We start from the raw sequence: 18,525 nt of genomic DNA, 5'->3' as shown, positions 1-18,525 counted from the left end.
TTTCTCATTATTTCACTCCGTTTTAAGTTGTATTTTTATTTTCCCAACTCCCAGTTTTAAAGACAATAATTCCATACCTGCAGCTTAAAGGGTCAATTTGAAGTTCAAACACTGTTTTGGTAAAAGGATGGGGGTGGAGGAATGTAAACACTTTCAAATTCACAGACAGAGCTATGGATGCAAGGACTGACCATCCATGATATCACAATTATAGTTTTAACCATGTTTTGAGGCTATACAGTGTTTGTTTACAAATACATTGTTTACAAACAATGGAGAAAAACAAGCTTATATTTGGGGTTTGAAAGTTCAACTAAGCTCATGAGGCATTCATTGCTTATATTCTTCAGGAATCAATTGGTTTATATCATTAATTTAAAGTCCAAAAATTGATGTAGCAATAGCAGATTGCCCCTTTAAAAAACACAAAATACTTAAACCAATTGAGAAAGATTGGCTTTAAAATGACTTGACCTGGTGGTTATAAGGCTCTGGTGGTGGTGAAATCCTTAACATAAGAGAAACCAGTGAGTGATATCTTGAGATCAGAACAGTGTTCCTAATAAAATACTATTTTACGACTTTTGTGTCATACAGCAGATCAAAGACAAGCACCGCTTAATAATGCTGTTATTCAGTAATCTAGGGGCCCTATACTTAATCAACTTGTATCCACATAATGTACATTTTAGATAGCTGCAGCAGTGGCTGTATTGTAAAGTACCATATAGTGTACAAATCATAATTAAAATACTTTGTACCACTTGAATGAAGAAGAAAAATTCAATATTTGTCAACTTGTAAAACATCAACTCTGTCAGATTTTTTGTCTAACGTCAATGTCAAGATTTGATAGATTGGTTATGTTTTTATTGGGGATTTTAAAATGTCTTCAACTCAGTGGCTTGTCAACTCCGTCACAGATGGCTAACCCCCTTAAGATCGATTTATCTGTCAATATTTAGAAACAAATATTTTAATCACTGTTCAGCAACATACAGTGCCTTCGGAACATATTCAGACCCCTTGACTTTTTACACATTTTGTTACATTACAGCCTTATTCTAACATTTATCAAATTATTTTTTTCCCTCGTCAATCTACACACAATACCCCATAATGACAAAGCGAAAACAGGTTTTTAGACATTTTTGCTAATTTATAAAAAAAACAAAAACAGAAATACCTTATTTACATAAATATTCAGACCCTTTGCTATGAGACTCGAAATTGAGCTCAGGTGCATCCTGTTTCCATTGATCATCCTTGAGTTGTTTCTACAACTTGATTGGAATCCACCTGTGTTAAATTCAATTGATTGGACATGATTTGGAAAGGCACACACCTGTCTAAATAAGGTCCCACAGTTGACAGTACATGTCAGAGCAAAAACCAAGCTATTAGGTCGAAGGAATTGTCCATAGAGCTCCGAGACAGGATTGTGTCGAGGCACAGATATGGGGAAGGGTACCAACAAATTTCTGCAGCATTGAAGGTCCCCAAGGACACGGTGGCTTCCATCATTCTTAAATGGAAGAAGTTTGGAACCACCCAGACTCTTCCTCGAGCTGGCCACCTGGCCAAACTGAGCAATCAGGGGAAAAGGGCCTTGGTCAGGGAGGTGACCAAGAACCCGATTGTCACTCTGACAGAGCTCCAGAGTTCCTCTGTGGAAATGGGAGAACCTGCCAGAAGGGCAACCCTCTCTGCAGCAATCCACCAATCAGGCCTTAATGGTAGAGTGACCATACGGAAGCCACTCCTCAGTAAAAGGCACATGACAGCCTGCTTGGAGTTGACCAAAAGGCCCCCAAAGGACTCTCAGACCATGAGAAACAAGATTCTCTGGTCTGATGAAACCAAGATTGAACTCTTTGGCCTGAATGCCAAACGTCACATCTGGAGGAAACCTGGCACCATCCCTACAGTGAAGCATGGTGGTGGCAGCATCATGCTGTGGGGATGTCTTTCAGTGGCAGGGACTGGGAGACTAGTCAGGATCGAGGGAAAGATGAACGGAGCAAAGTACAGCGAGATCCTTGATGAAAACCTGCTCCAGAGCGCTCAGGACCTCAGACTGGGGAAAAGGTTCACCTTCCAACAGGACAACGACCCTAAGCACACAGCCAAGACAACGCAGGAGTGGCTTCGGGACAAGTCTCTGAATGTCCTTGAGTGGCCCAGCCAGAGCCCGGACTTGAACCCGATCGAACATCTCTGGAGAGACCTGAAAATAGCTGTGCAGTGACACTCCCCATCCAACCTGACAATGCTTGAGTGGATCTGCAGAGAAGAATGGGAGAAACTCCCCAAATACAGGTGTGCCAAGCTTGTAGCATCATACCTAAGAAGACTCAAGGCTTTAATCGCTGCCAAAGGTGCTTCAACAAAGTACTGAGTAAAGGGTCTGAATACTTAAATAAATGTGATATTTGCATTTTTTATTTATTTATTAAAACCTGTTTTACCTTTGTCATTATGATGTATTGTGTGTAGATTGATGAGGGGAAAAACTATTTAATCAATTATAGAATAAGGCTGTTACGTAACAAAATGGGGAAAAAGTCAAGGGGTCTGAATACCTTCCGAATGCCCACTAAATTCCACATGTTATTTGGAAAATTATAGGCCTACGACCAATGCTTGCTTATACAGTACATCTAATTTATAACTATATTATGTGTGTATCAGCTGACATTAACACACTTACAATTTAATTTACTGGAAGAAACAGCCCTTGCCGTGTTTGTCACATCGGAAGTGTGTTATTTAACACTAAATGAGATAATGAGTTTGTGGTTGAGCTGCTGTTACAACTGTCATGTAGGCTATTTACTGGTTTTTGACGTCTAGTAGCATGTTCAGTGTCATGTCATTAGGCTATTGGCATACTCTCTCCTCTCTGCCTGCCAGTCACTAGTCCACTCTGCAGCAGAACTAGGTAAGATGCCTGCAATTGCTAGGGCATGTTGTTTCTTTGGTATTTTGGTTGGTATAGGCCTAGCATAGCACACATATCATATGTGTTTCTCTACTGGTTTTAGGAGGCTTTTCTACGTGGAAGCGAATATAACATTTTACAGTGCAACAGCATGAGTTTTCTCTTTGCCTGTGTTGTCTTTATTATACAAAATAATGCTCAGCAAATATTTTCTGCATTTAAGGAATGGTGGCTGTTGTTCACTGCTACCCAGTGTTGTGCGAGGAGCCACAGATTTTGATAACATACCAGATCATAGACTTACGTCAATTCATGAGTTTGTCTGAGAGTCATTTGCAAAGTTGTAAAGGATGCTGCTCTCATAAATGATAAAACTCTTGTAGAAAATTCTGACAATGATATTAAGATGTAGATCAGGGATTCTTGAAAGTCGGGACAATCGTTGTCCGGCAGGGACATTTTATTTTTATAGTTGAAATTTTTTATTTTGTTGCATTAATTTAGCTTAAGAAATTACATTTAGGGGAATTTTGTAAGTGGAAAGAATAGCTTTTGGAATTTTCTAAGACATTTCTATATTATTCTTTTCCATGCTCTATGCTTGGAAATGCCCTTGTCTGGAGCAAAGGATCCCAATTTCAAGCTCTCCAAAAAAGGTTGAAAATCTTACAAAAACAGGCAATGATTCATATTAACTGAAAAATGATCTAATGCAGTCTTGCAATAGCCCTCTTTGAATATTTCTCTCAAAACTGTAATTCCCCAAAAAATTGTCTGGAGATTTGGTCAACTCCATCAAATTTGTCTGAAATCCTAAATGAATCAGGAATGAGCAGGGTCAACTACTCCATATGGACTCCTTCTTCATGTCTTCATTACATGCAGTGGAACAAGACCACCATGGTCTGTAAAGGTCTCTACTTTTAAAATAATTAAACAATATTGAAATCACAATGGTCACAACCATAAACTGTCAACTCCCTGATAGATTAAGATAGGATATTAATTTAGGTTCAAATATGTTTCTTTTAAATAGGTTTTAGAGTCATAAAGCAACAGAATAAATAAAAAAAACTTTGTACCACTTGAATGAAGAAGAAAAATTCAATATTTGTCAACTTGTAAAATATCAACTCTGTCAGATTTTCGTCTAACGTCAACATCAAGATCTGATAGATTGGTTATGTTTTCAACTCAGTGGCTTGTCACCTCCTTCACAGATGGCTAACCCCCTTAAGATCGATTATTTTGTCAATATTTAGAAAAAATATTTTAATCACTGTTCTGCAACATACAGTGTCTTTGGGAAGTATTCAGACCCCTTGACTTTTTCCACATTTTGTTATGTTACAGCCTTATTTAATTTTTTTTATCCTCAGCAATCTACACACAATACTCCATAATGACAAAGCGAAAACAAATTTTTTGACATTTTTGCAAATGTATTACAAATAAAAACAGAAATACCTTATTTACATAAGTATTCAGACCCTTTGCTATGAGACTCGAAATTGAGCTCAGGTGCATCCTGTTTTCATTGATCATCCTTGAGATGTTTCTACAACTTGATTGGAGTCCACCTGTGGTAAATTCAATTGATTGGACATGATTTGGAAAGGCACACACCTGTCTATATAAGGTCCCACAGTTGACAGTACATGTCAGAGCAAAAACCAAGCTATTAGGTCGAAGGAATTGTCCATAGAGCTCCGAGACAGGATTGTGTCGAGGCACAGATATGGGGAAGGGTACCAACAAATTTCTGCAGCATTGAAGGTCCCCAAGAACACAGTGGCCTCCATCATTCTTAAATGGAAGAAGTTTGGAACTACCAAGACTGTTGGAAAAGCATTCCAGGTGAAGCTGGTTGAGAGAATGCCAAGAGTGTGCAAAGCTGGCATCAAGGCAAAGGGTGGCTATTTGAAGAATCTCAAATATAAAATATATTTTGATTTGTTGAACACGTTTTTGGTTACTACATGATTCCATATGTGTTATTTCATAGTTTTGATGTCTTCACTATTATTCTACAATGTAAAAAATAGTAAAAATTAAGAAAAACCCTTGAATGAGTAGGTGTGTCCAAACTTTTGACTGGTAGTGTATAACCATGAAACCAATATTTCGCACTTTTATTTGTTTATCTGCATTGGTTTTGGCCATACAACATGACACAGTTAATGTTTTTTGTCAAAAGTAAATAAGAATAGTAATGATGCAACACTTTTTTTTTTACGGTACATTTTCTGTGGAGAACATTGTGTACATTACATGTATCGCAATAATGAGTGGGTTGGGTGTGTTTTTCCTTGAAGCTGATATTATAAAGAAACACTGTGGAGCAGTAACTTCCCTATTTATGTCTGAGGGAGATGGTGTGTATACTGGTGTTATAGACACTCAGGCTTGTGTGTGGTGTGAGGCTCGGCACAATTGTTGATCATCTTAAGCCTGTCGGCTCTGGCCACACTTCCTGACACAGAGTAGGCCAATCTGAAACACTGTACTAAACTTGCTTTTTAAAGCATCTGAGAAATGGAGATGATGATGTTTGATGTAATACCTTTTGACAAACGTACTGTTGAAATGTTTACAGCTTCTCTCTTGTCCAGAGGCTGCATGTTAACTGGGTCTCATCAATATACTTGGGAACGCATCCCAGCTTTAGCTGTACAGTAGGTGCAGTGAAACAAGGTATCATTTTACCCTCGGTGTCACAGACAAGGGGCCAGCAGAGAAGGTCACGGGGGAGGAAGAGAGCGAGATTAAAAGTCTGTACTGTTATCCTGGCTGGTGTGGGTCTTATTTCACCCACCGATGAGCCCATGGATTGTCAGACCAAGATCATTGCAAGACTGCCTGAATTATGCTGAGGTTGCGTCTATAATCTATGTCTATGATGTCTATCTAGTGTATGTTGTCAGATTTGGTGCCTATCAAATAAATGCTGTGTCATAGGTAACTATACTTTGTAACACACTGGGGTATTTAGTAGTTCCCAGTGCAGTTGTCTGATGATGTGACCAGGGGCATGTGCATGAAGATGGAATCCCCTCCCTCTTTGTGTTCTGAGCCTGGCTGTCCTGTGTTGTCTGGAGGGGTCACAGATTTGACGGTGGGGGGGTGCGGGCAATCCCCCTGCACCAACGCCCGGACCTGCTGGAGCCCTGCGCCGACTTGGTGAACAGCGAGTGGCAGCGGAGCCGCTGTGCCCGGGTCCACACCCTCCAGAAGTCCTGCCAGGAGTTCCCCGTGGCCCTGGTGCTGCTGCAGGACTTTGGGAACGGGGACGGTGGGGACGGGGAGACACTCCTGGGGCACGTGGTGTCCCACCCCGGGAGCCTCTTTGTGGAGTCGGTGGTGGTGTCAAAGGCCCAGATGGGGAAGGGCTACGGTCGTACACTAATGCAGGAGACGGAGCGCTACGCTAAGGCCCGAGGGTTCCGGAGTCTGTCTGTCCACGCACGACAAGCAGCACTTCTATGCCCACCTGGGCTACGTGCTGTCCATGCTGGTACAGAATGCTGGTGTCATGTCCTCCTTCATGCCCATGGAGGTGCTGGAGAGGTTCTCCAAGCTCCCAGGGACAGACGACGCCCAGGGTGAGGTACAGGGAGGCCCACCACCACCATCGCCTCCCCAGATCCCTCCTTCCTTTATAGGGCCTCCTCCATCACCTCTTCCTACTCCTCCACCTCTTCCTCCCTCTGCTCTATCTCGTCATCCACTTCCCACTCCTCCCTCTATTCCTCCTCCTCCTCCTCCGCCTCCTCCTCCTCAGTGTCCGGCCCGGCTGGTGTTTCAGACTCTTGAGGAGACGCCCTACAGAGATGCTAACGGAGTTCCTATCTTCTGGATGCACAAGGACATCTGAGTCTGAGGGCCTGGCTGACCACAGACCATGTCACCCATGTCACTCAGCCTTACATACACACATGCTCAGGACATGGGGGAAAAGGACGCTGCCTTTGGCCTATTTAGTACCACAGCCTGTAGGGTTTGACAAGAGGTTGATAGACTGAGAAGGAAGGATATGTTATGGGTCTGGCTGGCTCTCCCTGAGACTTGACAGAGATACTCGGTGCTGTAGACTGAGATAACACTTGAACAAAGAATACCAAATGTTTGTGCTCATGTGCCTTAAGTGCCAAAGTTGTTTTTTCTTCTTGTCCTAAAAGAGAAAATGTATTAAATGAATGTTTAACTTTATCTGATCTAACTAAATAATTATCACTGGGGCTATATTTTGTGCCTAATGTTTCAATCATTTTGGTGTTGAAATAAAGAACTGCGTATTAAAGTGTATTGTTGTGTGTTTTCTATGGGTCAACATTTAAGATTGCACATTTTTAAATTCCTTTTCATCAAAGCATCTGTGTAGACAATCTCCAATGGTCTGGTCTTTAAAGGGATGCTACAGAGGTTTTGTATAATTTCAGCCAGTAGTTTTGAAAGTAGTGCTCGCGAGCCAAAACGGTTCACTGAAAATTGTGCACAATTGTGTAGAAGTCATCCATTTCGTATGATATGTTACATCCTGCCAAAAAAATATAAAAAATGCTGCAATTCATATACTTTATGTTACGAATTCCAATTTGTACAATATGTTAAGAATTTGTAAGTGCTTAAGATCCCGTTCAATCTCTTTAAATATTAACATCAGTCTAATGAGTTTAGTTTGAACATATATTTGTCTGTCTGTATGTTCTCTTTAGGCACGACAAGACATTAGGCAGTGAACAGCCATGCTGCTACACAGCTACCCTCTCACCATCCTCCTCCTCTCCACCATCCCTGTCACTCCCCAGTGGGGGGCTGTGGGTGATGAGTCTGGAGGGTCTGTGGCTGCTGCAGGGCCAGTGGTCCAGGGCAGGCCCTTCACCATGGTCTGGAACATGCCCACAGCGAGCTGCCAGGAACGCTATGGCATCCACCTGGACCTGGGGGCCTTCGACATTGTGGAGAACCACCACCAGAGCGTCAAGGGCCAGAACATGAGCCTATTCTACTACAATCAGCTGGGGCTCTACCCTTACATCTCCCAGGAGGGTCTGCAGATCAACGGAGGTGTTCCCCAGAGGGGCGACCTGGAGGCCCACCTGGCCCTGGCCCAGACCCAGATCTCAGCCCTGCTCAGGACAGGGTTCAGCGGCCTGGCCGTCATCGACTGGGTGAAGTGGCGCCCCCTGTGGGTGAGGGACTTCGGCATTAAGCTGGAGTACCGCCGGCTGTCTAAATCACTAGTGAGACGGGAGCATCCAGCGCTAACTAAACAGGAAGTGAACTCCCTGGCCCGTAAGGAGTTTGAGAGGGGCACCAGGGCCTTCATGTCTGAGACACTGCGGTTAGGAGTGCGTCTGCGACCGAGGGGACTCTGGGGCTTCTACAGATTCCCTGAATGCTTCAACTACTACAGGAAGCAGAAAAGCTACACGGGCCACTGCCACTCCAAGACCAGGCAGAAGAATGACCAGCTAGCCTGGCTGTGGCGCCAGTCCACTGCCCTCTACCCTAGTATCTACCTACCCCAGCAGCTGGCAGGGTCCTCTGATGCCACCCTACTGGTCAGACATAGGCTCCTGGAGGCCCTTAGGGTGGCGAACCAGTACCCAACTGACACCCATGCCACTCCTGTACTGCCCTATGCCAGAGTGGCATTCGCCCACACCCTCCACTTCCTCAACAAGGTAAAGTATAACAGTAACATTGGAAAATGTTTCCCATCCCATGACTGTGTTATCCTTCAAAACATACACTAACAGTGATGCACTTATGTTATGAATATTATAAGAATTTACTATTCTTTGGGTTGATATCACTTTGTGGCATACAAGTAATCAAACTAGTCTCCCATTGATCTTGCCATACTGACAGTGACATATGAGCACACCTGGCAGGAGATGCCAGCAAGCAATGGAAAGATATTCTGTCCCTGCATTAGACTCAATCATCTCACCTCAGTTGTATGTATATTTGTATGTGGTTGATACCTGTGTGTTTGTGTGTGTGTGTGTGTGTGTGTGTGTTTTCAGACGGACCTGGAGCACACACTGGGAGAGAGTGCAGCGCTGGGGATGGCAGGAGTGGTGCTGTGGGGGGAGCAGAGGTTCACTAAGTCAAAGGTCAGATCCTGGAGACCTCACAGTTTGTGCATCTACACCCACTATAATATACATACCTCTACAACCTTGAGTGTGTATGCAGTTCAGTTTCTGTTAGATTGTTTGTTTTTGTTCCGTATTTGTAGATGAATATCTCTTTCCCTTCCTCTCTTGGCAGCGTCAGTGTGAGATACTGAGGGACTACATTCATTCTGAACTGGGGGAGTACATCAGCTCCCTGAAGGGAGGGGTGCAGCGTTGCAGCGGGGAACGATGCCATGGCAACGGTCGCTGTGCCAGAAGGGACCCCTACTCTGACCACATGATCCCCCTCTCTGACCCTTTCTCCAACTTCCTCCCTGACCCATCTCATGACCTCAGCCACCTCCGCACTAACTTCCTGTGCCAGTGCTATCAGGGCTGGGAGGGTGAGGAGTGTCAGGAAAGGATATCTTCAATCACTAACACTTAGGTGAGCAGTGTCAGGAAAGTATATAGTCTCTATCACCAATATATAATATCACCTCTTTTGTTTATTTGGTTGCATACAGTAGCATCATTGCAATTCCACCAAGTGTATCAAAGTGAAAACAGTGGCAGTTGCCATGCTAAGGCACTTTCTCAGCATATTAATTCTATACAATTCAGTTCCACTTGTGACATGTTTAAGTCGGGATATTTCCCAAATCTGCACTGTGTTTTGTCAGTAACAAAATGGGTGTGACATTTCATCATACATTGCCTGTCACATGCATACATGTAAAAGAGTACCACTTCTAAAAGTTACAGCTGTAACTTTTGTGTACAGTATGTGTAAGTCGCAGATCACATGGACGTCTCGAACCTGTACCATTTCTGTGTCTTCATGCAGTTGTTCGAATACATTAATTGTCAGTTCAAGAGTGTGGTCCTTTGTGCTGTGATGTCACTAAAGATGCTATAAAGTGTTCAGTACCCTGCAATCTTAGTGAATGAGTCTCTTTCTTTGTCCTATTTGTTTAGCAAATCAAACAACTCATAAATATACAGTACAGTATATGGAAACATTCTCTGTGGGTTCCAACACCCGGGCTCTGTTGTACATATGGCAGTAGGGGTTGTTTCTGGATGGGCCCAAGTTCCAATACAATGTGCAGGGCAGGGATTTGACTTGAGTGGAGATGTTGGGGCAGATAGTTAACAGTTGGTGTTACATTAGTGTCCAGGGGCTTTCAGGGTCTAGGGGTGAAGGGTGTTCCTCTCCGTGACATCTGATCCTCAGGATCCTCCCGTGATGGCTGTGAGGTTATGGCGCAGCGCCTGCAGCTCCTGGATGAGCTGGGAGACCTCTAGGGCCGCAGCCTGTCTATCCCTCACTGCTTCAGTCAGGGACCGGAGAGCGCTACCCTGCTGCACTGGAGAGGGAACGCAGAAACACAGTCACAGAAAGGGATGGGCAAAATGTTGAGGCCTAGTTGGATTTCAGATCAAGATTGAGAAAGAGTAAGTGAATATCTTTACCTAAGAAATAGAAGATAAGAAGTAGCGTCAACAGCGTCAGTGTTATCACTGCACACCCCATGGTGTATCGAAACGAGGCGGGCATCAACAGGTCTCGGAGTGCGCTCTGCCATCGGCTTCTCATTGGATGCCCTGTCTGACAGACAACCGGTCTGTCCCTGAGATGGAGGTTCCCATTGGTGGAGGGAGCAGGAGGAAGGGGAGGTCGTCTGCTGCCTATAGAGACCATAGAGACAGTGGAGATTCTAGCGACTAAAGGTAATGGGGAGTAATGAGCATCACATTTCAATGGTAGCTTTGGATGCAATCACTATACACAATACAGCCTGGCAATGTCTGGAACCTTTGTGGTTGTGCTCTGGGTGGGTGCGGTGCAGGTCGTTGATGGACTCCACGGAATGTAGCTCGATCTCAGTTAGATCCCGATCACTGATCCGAGTAAAAAATACTGGAGTGGTAGGGGATGGAGGGTGTTTCGCCATAATCCCTGGAGGGAAAGAGAGAGAGAGAGGATACCAGGTTTCTAAATCCTATTACTGATAATCCAAATAAAACTTGGAATTTGGACTCAGGACCAGGGGAGAGGTGATTGAGAACAGGCCCTTTGTCTAGGCCCTTTGTCTGACTGGGAATGTTTCCACAAGTCTAGCCAAAATGAGAAGCCATTTCAGTCATGCAGCTTAGTTGATATAAAAAAGAATGTACTGTACAGCAATGCTATAAGCACACTCAGTTGGTATATTGGCATGGTGGCATTGACAGGCAGGCGCTATTATTTCGATGATATAAGGGAGACATGATTTAGTCCTACTCTCACACACACAAAAACACACGCATGAATAATCAAACCAGACACATTCACCTCATTTTCTATTCAGGGCTTCACCCAAAAACTTTAGGGACACAATATCCATGAGTTTTCTCCACACAATCTATCAAGTGTCCAGATAGTGCCATTCACCAAATCAGCCACATTGAATTCGTCCCTCTCTCTGCTCTTACCTTCTGTTAACATGAAACAGAGGAGAAAGATACACGTACAGTATGTGTATCTGAGGAGAATTCACGTACAGTATGTCTCTGTGTGTGTCTCCTCAAGAAAAGAAAGCTGCTGTCAATACGTTCTCAATACGTGTTGTCAACAACAAATGATGGAAAGGTTATCCAGTGTCATAGGATCAAACAAAATATACATCCACAACTGTATTAGTTAGCCTTCTGAATATAGTCCAGGTTGAATAAATGCCTTAACACACGGAAGCAAGTCCAGACCCAGTGTTTTGTGTCTGTGTCTCTGTGCCCCTGAGCCCTGCCCTGCTCCCTGCTCCCTGCTGCTTGCCCCTACCCTAACAGCCCCTACCCTAAAATAGAAGCTGGGACGAGGGTGGTATTAATAGCTGCTACTGGGCCACAGGATCATTCAATTATCCAACAGAGGCAGAGGAGGTACAGTAAGCAACAGGACCCAGAGCAAAGTGGAAGATCCCAGAGTAAATTTTTAAAAAATACTGTTTTTTAGTGTGTTAATATGTTATTAATATACAACAAGTGATCTAATAACAGTGTAAAGATAACAGTTGATTTATTCATTGTTAGACACAGCAGGCTATACATCATGTAGGTGAAGTGAATAAGAACACTGCTACTGGTTTCCTGAGATGTAGCCACTGTCATCCCAGATCCAGAAATTCCTTGGATTTTCTGGGTCAGTGGTAATGACATTTCTTCTTGACATTATGTTATGGTGCTGAGAGTTGTGAATTTCCACTCAGTCAGACTGTCACATAGCGAGACTTCAGTGGACTATCTGTGCCATGAATGTCCTAACCTCCTGACAGAGATTGTTGTGTTTTGAAAGTGTACTCTCACAGTAGGCATATGGACATTTTCAAATATAGGTAATGACAATAAGACATGTCACAGAGCAATTGTGTGAACATTTTGCCTATGTTATTACATCATTACTACAATCATAAACACTTGCAGTAGGCTATGCATAATATTTATGTATAGAAATAAATAAAAAATAAAGAATGAAAGAAAGATAGAAAAAAGTGTAAAAACAAGTAGTTGAGAATATATTTATTTGTTCATATGATAGCAACATTTAGTATTGATACAGAACATGTGCAACAAACAGGCCTGCCTGTGTAGTGAGTTTTTCTCCAAATGTTTGAAGAATGTGTAATTTAATCAACTACATTTCCCAAAATACATTGCTCTGGCCAGGGTCGCTGTTTTTCAGAGAAAGCAGAATTCCGAGTGCGGAGTCCAAACTGTTGACGACAGCGAGGTGTTTATCTTACGTGAGCTTTTGGATCTCGTCTGCAAGGAAGATACGATGTTGGTTCGGATGCTGTCTGGTGGCCGCGGGTTCGGTTTCGGTTTCAGAGTTCCGAGGGAGTGTCTGCGGAGAGTTGGACTCGGAATAGCGGGGAGGCAGGAGAGGCATGCTTCAAGTTCAGAGGTACTGTTCCATCAACCTCCAGGGCAAACTTCTGCTGCTCACTAAAACCAACCCAAAACGTAGCAATTCTAAAGGATTTGTCCATGGAGTTGGCCTAGTGCTGGGAAATATTGAATATGCATTGTGTTTCAGATCCTTCAGAACCTAATTTTGGTTAATTTTTTCATATATGTTTTAGATGTGTTTAGTCGTCAAACCTTGTTTTTTTGTTCTTATTTTGATGCATAAGCTATTGCAATATGACAGAACAGTCATCATGTTTTGCTTGCCCATTTGCTCCATGTTTTTTCCCCTCTTATTTGTGGCACACTTGGTCATGCAAATCAAATCGACATCTGTCCCAGCAGAATGCCCCCGAGCCCGCACAGATCCCTTCACTTGACTGGCTGCTGCAGATGATGATTTTATTAAAAGCATGGTAGTGGCTTCTGTCAGAGGGGTATAGATAGGCCTGCCTCTGATCCATTATCTCTAGAACTAGTCTATTGCATGAACACTATCTCCCGTTCATACTCTCTTCTCAGTTCTAGTGAGATTTCATTGAATAGTTTAGGCTGCTGAAGACTTTCTGATTTACTGTCAAATGTTGATAGAACTTAGACTACACACAGAGAGAGAGATTACTTTGGACTTGTTTCACAAAATGCTGTACCTGTAAGCAGGCCAATATCGGCCCCCAAAGTGCATGGCTCACTGCTCACTGATAAGAGCATGCAGTGGCTGGGTTAAAGGTCAAAAGTGACAATAGTTGTAGTAGAAGAAGTCTGCATAAAAACCTGGGTGCATTTATTACTATCGCGCACCAGACTCATACTGTACACTGCGGCTGTTGAAAGAGACTAATTTATCACCAACATTATTACTGTTATCTATTATAGGACCTGCATTTGTTATGGTTATGTCATGGTTATGATGAAAATATTAATCTTTCAAGTCAGACCTGCTGTTGTCCTCTTCACAGTAATGTGTTCTCACCTACAAGGATATGACAATCAGTTGTATGAATCAGTTACATGAATTACATGAACTTCCATGACCTTACTAGCCTGGTCCCAGATCTGTTTGTGCTTTTGTCTACTCCATTATCATTGGCATGACAATTCCATAAGAAGTTGGCAGGAGAGCAGAAACAGACTGGCAACCAGGCTATGACTTTACATTACTGATAACATTACAGTAATGACAGTACAGCAGTGTGGCAGCATATGTTACAACAATAATGACAGAGTGTTTTCTTTCTGAGCCAGGCCTCGATGAGGAAGACAGCTCTGTTTGACTTCCATCGGGACCAGGGAGGTAAGATGGTGGAGTTTGCTGGATGGAGCATGCCTGTCCAGTACAAAGACAGCCACATCCACTCCCACATGCACACTCGCCAGCACTGCTCCATCTTCGACGTCAGCCACATGTTACAGGTGAGAGGGATTTCATTTAGCAAATTTGCATGGGTAGATATTGTGTGCTCATTGTATTGGCTATAGCATCCATTTTGTGTTTCTCAAACAGAGCAAAGTCCACGGAAGAGACAGAGTTAAGTTTATAGAGTCTATGATCGTTGGAGACATAGCAGAGCTGAAGGACAACCAGGTGAGACAAATGCCTGCAGAAAGACACACAAGCACATACACTTAATTCTCCCACACAGCGACACACTCTTCTCACACTTTTATCTCCAGGGCACGCTCACCCTCTTCACCAATGACAAGGGAGGAATAAATGATGATCTCATCGTCACCAAGACAGACCAAGGCTACCTCTACGTGGTGTCCAATGCTGGCTGTGCAGACAAGGACTCCGCCAACATGAAGGTCAGTAGTCCACAAACATCTTGTCTGCGACAACCATCACTCCAAGTTTTGGATGGATTTGTAATGCTTTAATAAAATGTAATTTCTGTTTCTTATTTCTGATCCTTTCTGTGTTAATGTAGGCTAGACTAGCCGAGTTCAAAGCTGCTGGTCATGATGTGGAGCTGGAGTTTCTGGAGGAATGTTTGATTGCCGTTCAAGGTAAGTTATCTTATGGCAACGTCCGTTCTACTCGATATATATAGATTTCTGGTCGTTCCACAATGTTGTGCCCTCCTGAATATGGCCCTGTGTTAAAGTAGTGTGTGACCTGGGTCGTATTCTTTAGGTACCCAACAGAAGAAAACGGACTGAAACAGGGAGGAACTACCTGAACTTGTCCCATAAGATATTTTAGTTTGCCGTTGCAAATCATTTCGCTACGATGTGTACTAAAGAATATGACCCTGTACATGTCCTCCTCAGGTCCCTCCATGGCCAAGGTACTCCAGCCGGGACTGACAGATGACCTCAGCAAGTTGACCTTTATGACCAGCACCCTGGCCACTGTGTTTGGGATCCAGGGCTGCAGGGTGACCCGCTGTGGCTACACCGGAGAAGACGGAGTGGAGGTGTGTCTCTCATTCTCTCTTTCTTAGTATTTCAGTAGAGATGGATGTTTTTGTGTGCTCTGTGCATTTCTTTCAAAAACCCTTTGTCTGAAAGCAATTGGCATTTGTAAGAAAATAATGTGTTTCCTTCCTTGTGTTGCAAAATTGTATTAGTCATTTCCTCCTCATCCTCCCGTTCAGATCTCAGTGCCTAAATCTGGTGTGGTGGCCCTGACGGAGCGCCTGTTGGCCAACAGTGAGGTCAAGCTGGCCGGACTGGGGGCGCGAGACAGTCTGAGGCTGGAGGCAGGCCTCTGTCTCTATGGTAATGACATCGATGAGACCACTACCCCTGTGGAGGCAACACTGGTGTGGACCATAGGTAACTCCTCATTATTATACACTCCCTTATAGTGTGTGTGTGTCTCTGTCTGTCGGTCTGTCTGTGTCTCTGTGTGTGTTAATTGGGTTGTTTGATGGACTTACAGGAAAGCGGCGTCGTCAGGCGAAGGATTTCCCCGGTGCGGAGATCATTGTCCCCCAGATAAAGGCAAAGACGACGAGGAAGCGTGTGGGCCTGGTGTCCACGGGACCCCCTGTCAGACAGCACACCCCCATTCTCAGCCCAGAGAGAAAGGTCATAGGTCAGTTAGAGGATTTCTACTCGCTATTACAAGATACAAGATCTGAATAATCATATGTAAAAGTTTGATTATGCCTACTTAGGATCAGGATACCACACCTGATGATTTTCTGTTATTGTTTGTCTTTGTTAGTAGGCCTATACTGTAGTGTTATTTATGCCCAACTGTGACACTGTTCCATTTAAATTTAGCTGTGTGTGGATTGCTGTTGAGATTAGATTCAACTTTCTTTTCATCTGTTTTTTTTTCTTTTTCAGGTGAGGTCACCAGTGGTTGCCCCTCCCCCTGCCTGAAGCAGAACGTTGCCATGGGTTACGTGGATGCGGCGTACGCCAAGAATGGAACTCCCATTCAGGTGGAGGTGAGGAAGAAGGCAGTGAAGGCAGTGGTCACCAAGATGCCCTTCGTGCCTACAAACTACTACTCTGGCCATTAGATCTGTCCCTCAATGGACACCTGGCTTATGAGATCAGCCTGCGGACAGTACCCTGACCAGACAGACTGCCTCCTACTGACCACCAGAGATCAGTCTATCAGAGCAAATGCTGCCGCCTTGTGTTTACCTTGAGCAGTGACACTCAAACCTGAAGGACTGCAAGCCTTTCTTTAGCAATAGAGAATGGGTTATGAGAGTGTGTGTCCTTGCCTACACCCACAACTCCACTTAACTACACAAATACAGCTACACTCTTGAGGATGAGGCTTTTCACTCCTGTTATCTGAAGCTTGTTGATGGTCTTTAGACCACAGTGAGTTGTGTGAATGAGCCATATGGTTTGAAGGACAAGGATATCACTGACTCACTGACCAGTCAGCAAAAGCAGCAACACATGCTATGTAAACCAAGAGACACAGCAGCAAGTCATGTGTACAGGACTACTGAGCAAAATGTTTTCTCCTGTCTTACATTCTAATAGTATGAGTATGAATCTAAACTTGCATTTTACAGGCTAAGTGGCACAATGACATGTGTTAATGTTTACTAATTGCTAATTTAATACTATATATCAGCAGGAACAAACAACTCTCCATATGATTCCAAATTGCTTTTGTGATACTTTGTCTTTAGGCTTGTACCACGATCCTAGTTGTCACATTCCCAACAAACTAAAACTGAACAATAAATGCAGTAATGTGTGGCCAAAATGCAATACCTTGCTTACAAGAAAGCTTGAGAAACTAGAAATGTAACTACTGTAAAGTATCTTAGAGGGGTTCATGGTCTTGCATCTCCCCTCTAGTATTGAAATATTGTCTCAATGTTTTTGATATTCACGTTTGTTCATGTGAATTCCTTAATTTGTATAGCTAGGTAATGATGTAGTTTGTATTTAATACCCTCATATTTTCCTTGTAATATAGGTTGTAATTCACATATAATTAAATATTAGAACTCAGTGTAATTCAAATATATTATACCTTTCTCATTGTTGTGGAAAGCCCTCACTTTGGAGAATTGTCATTGCAATTTGGAAGTCACATGACTCCACTACATCTAAGTTAAACATCTGTCACTAATGTTGTTTGACAATTGCCAAAATGTATGGACTACTGTATTTACTGCTGATTAATGCATGAATCAATTGAAATTGATTAATGCCCTGTGTGTTGTCTTTCTAACATTCAAGATTTTGTTGTTTGCAAATTATTAAACACGATTTTCCCATTATTTGGTTATTTTATCATGTATCTTATTTGTGTACTGTGTGGACAATTAATTGGATATCTAAAATCATTAGAAGCATAATTATTGCTACTTTAAAACTGCTATCATTGTTATTCCCATTCCTCCCCACAACTCCAGACATACCAGTTAAGATGGTGCCGATGGAGATGGTCGACATCTTACGTGCTCCAACCCGACTTTACTATTTTGTGACTTTATTAGTGTTTATCCTTACTTTTTTGGTACAGAAAGCTCACACCATTATCACCTATGACAGCCAAATACTTTTGAACTACTAATCACAGCTACTAACCTCGACTTCATCCTCGATTTCGGCTCCTACTTCTAATACGATTAAGCTGTTCCCTTGTTTACACCGGACCCTACTCCATTGTTCGGGCTACCCAAGCGCTGCAAGCGAAGACGCGGGAGGAGGGCTGGAGTCCTTGTTAGACAGATGCAGAGAAAATTGTCCGGCACTCCTCTCCGTTTTATTGGCAAATGTCCAGTTACTTGAGAACAAGATGGCACGTGAAAAGCTGTAATATTCTATGCTTTTTAGTAACTTGGTTGATGGGCGATATGGACATAAAACTGGAGGGTTTTTCCATGCTTCGTCGCAACCGGACAGCAGACTCTGCGCTTCAAGTGTGAAGGAAGTCTCAAGCTTTTGCTCACCTGAACTAGAATACCTCATGTTAAATTGCAGACCTTTTTATCTACCAAGAGAGTTTATCTGTAATCATCACTGCTGTCTACATCCCACCACAAACGAGAATGGCACTAAGCAAGCACTCAACGAGCTGTA

The 18,525-nt window shown here is 43.1% G+C and overlaps 3 protein-coding genes across 3 annotated transcripts; all 3 read left to right on the top strand.

Moving 5' to 3' along the window:
- The first annotated feature begins 2,859 nt into the window (after nt 1-2,859).
- LOC311149375 (hyaluronidase-1-like) lies at nt 2,860-10,002 on the top strand. Its single transcript, XM_084186555.1, has 4 exons — nt 2,860-2,941; nt 7,657-8,628; nt 8,974-9,063; nt 9,221-10,002. Exons 2-4 carry the CDS (start codon nt 7,687-7,689, stop codon nt 9,512-9,514), a joined length of 1,326 nt encoding a protein of 441 aa, XP_084042681.1. The 5' UTR covers nt 2,860-2,941; nt 7,657-7,686; the 3' UTR covers nt 9,515-10,002.
- Nucleotides 5,886-6,815, top strand: LOC311149550 (N-alpha-acetyltransferase 80-like; the record flags this gene model as incomplete). Its single annotated transcript, XM_084186726.1, is given in 3 exon segments — nt 5,886-5,899; nt 6,040-6,387; nt 6,389-6,815. Coding segments are annotated over 3 exon segments (789 nt in total).
- Nucleotides 10,003-12,807: 2,805 nt separating the features above from the next.
- Nucleotides 12,808-17,720, top strand: LOC311149708 (aminomethyltransferase, mitochondrial-like). The gene is made up of 9 exons (XM_084186917.1): nt 12,808-13,009; nt 14,257-14,424; nt 14,516-14,596; nt 14,686-14,817; nt 14,940-15,018; nt 15,283-15,428; nt 15,609-15,789; nt 15,896-16,051; nt 16,309-17,720. Exons 1-9 carry the CDS (start codon nt 12,884-12,886, stop codon nt 16,485-16,487), a joined length of 1,248 nt encoding a protein of 415 aa, XP_084043043.1. The 5' UTR covers nt 12,808-12,883; the 3' UTR covers nt 16,488-17,720.
- The last annotated feature ends 805 nt before the right edge of the window (nt 17,721-18,525 follow it).

This window comes from Coregonus lavaretus (genome assembly GCF_964263955.1).
Source record: "Coregonus lavaretus genome assembly, chromosome: 22".
NCBI lineage: Eukaryota > Metazoa > Chordata > Actinopteri > Salmoniformes > Salmonidae > Coregonus > Coregonus lavaretus.
This window is presented reverse-complemented; position numbering and strand designations above follow the sequence as displayed.

Excerpts from the sequence above, each read along its gene's own strand:
- LOC311149375 (XM_084186555.1), top strand. The coding sequence starts at position 7,687 with ATGCTGCTACACAGCTACCCTCTCACCATCCTCCTCCTCTCCACCATC. Across the intron at positions 8,629-8,973 it reads CCCTCCACTTCCTCAACAAG|ACGGACCTGGAGCACACACT; the intron begins GTAAAGTATAAC and ends GTGTGTTTTCAG. Across the intron at positions 9,064-9,220 it reads AGAGGTTCACTAAGTCAAAG|CGTCAGTGTGAGATACTGAG; the intron begins GTCAGATCCTGG and ends CTCTCTTGGCAG.
- LOC311149708 (XM_084186917.1), top strand. The coding sequence starts at position 12,884 with ATGTTGGTTCGGATGCTGTCTGGTGGCCGCGGGTTCGGTTTCGGTTTC. Across the intron at positions 15,019-15,282 it reads ATGTTTGATTGCCGTTCAAG|GTCCCTCCATGGCCAAGGTA; the intron begins GTAAGTTATCTT and ends TGTCCTCCTCAG. Across the intron at positions 15,790-15,895 it reads AACACTGGTGTGGACCATAG|GAAAGCGGCGTCGTCAGGCG; the intron begins GTAACTCCTCAT and ends ATGGACTTACAG.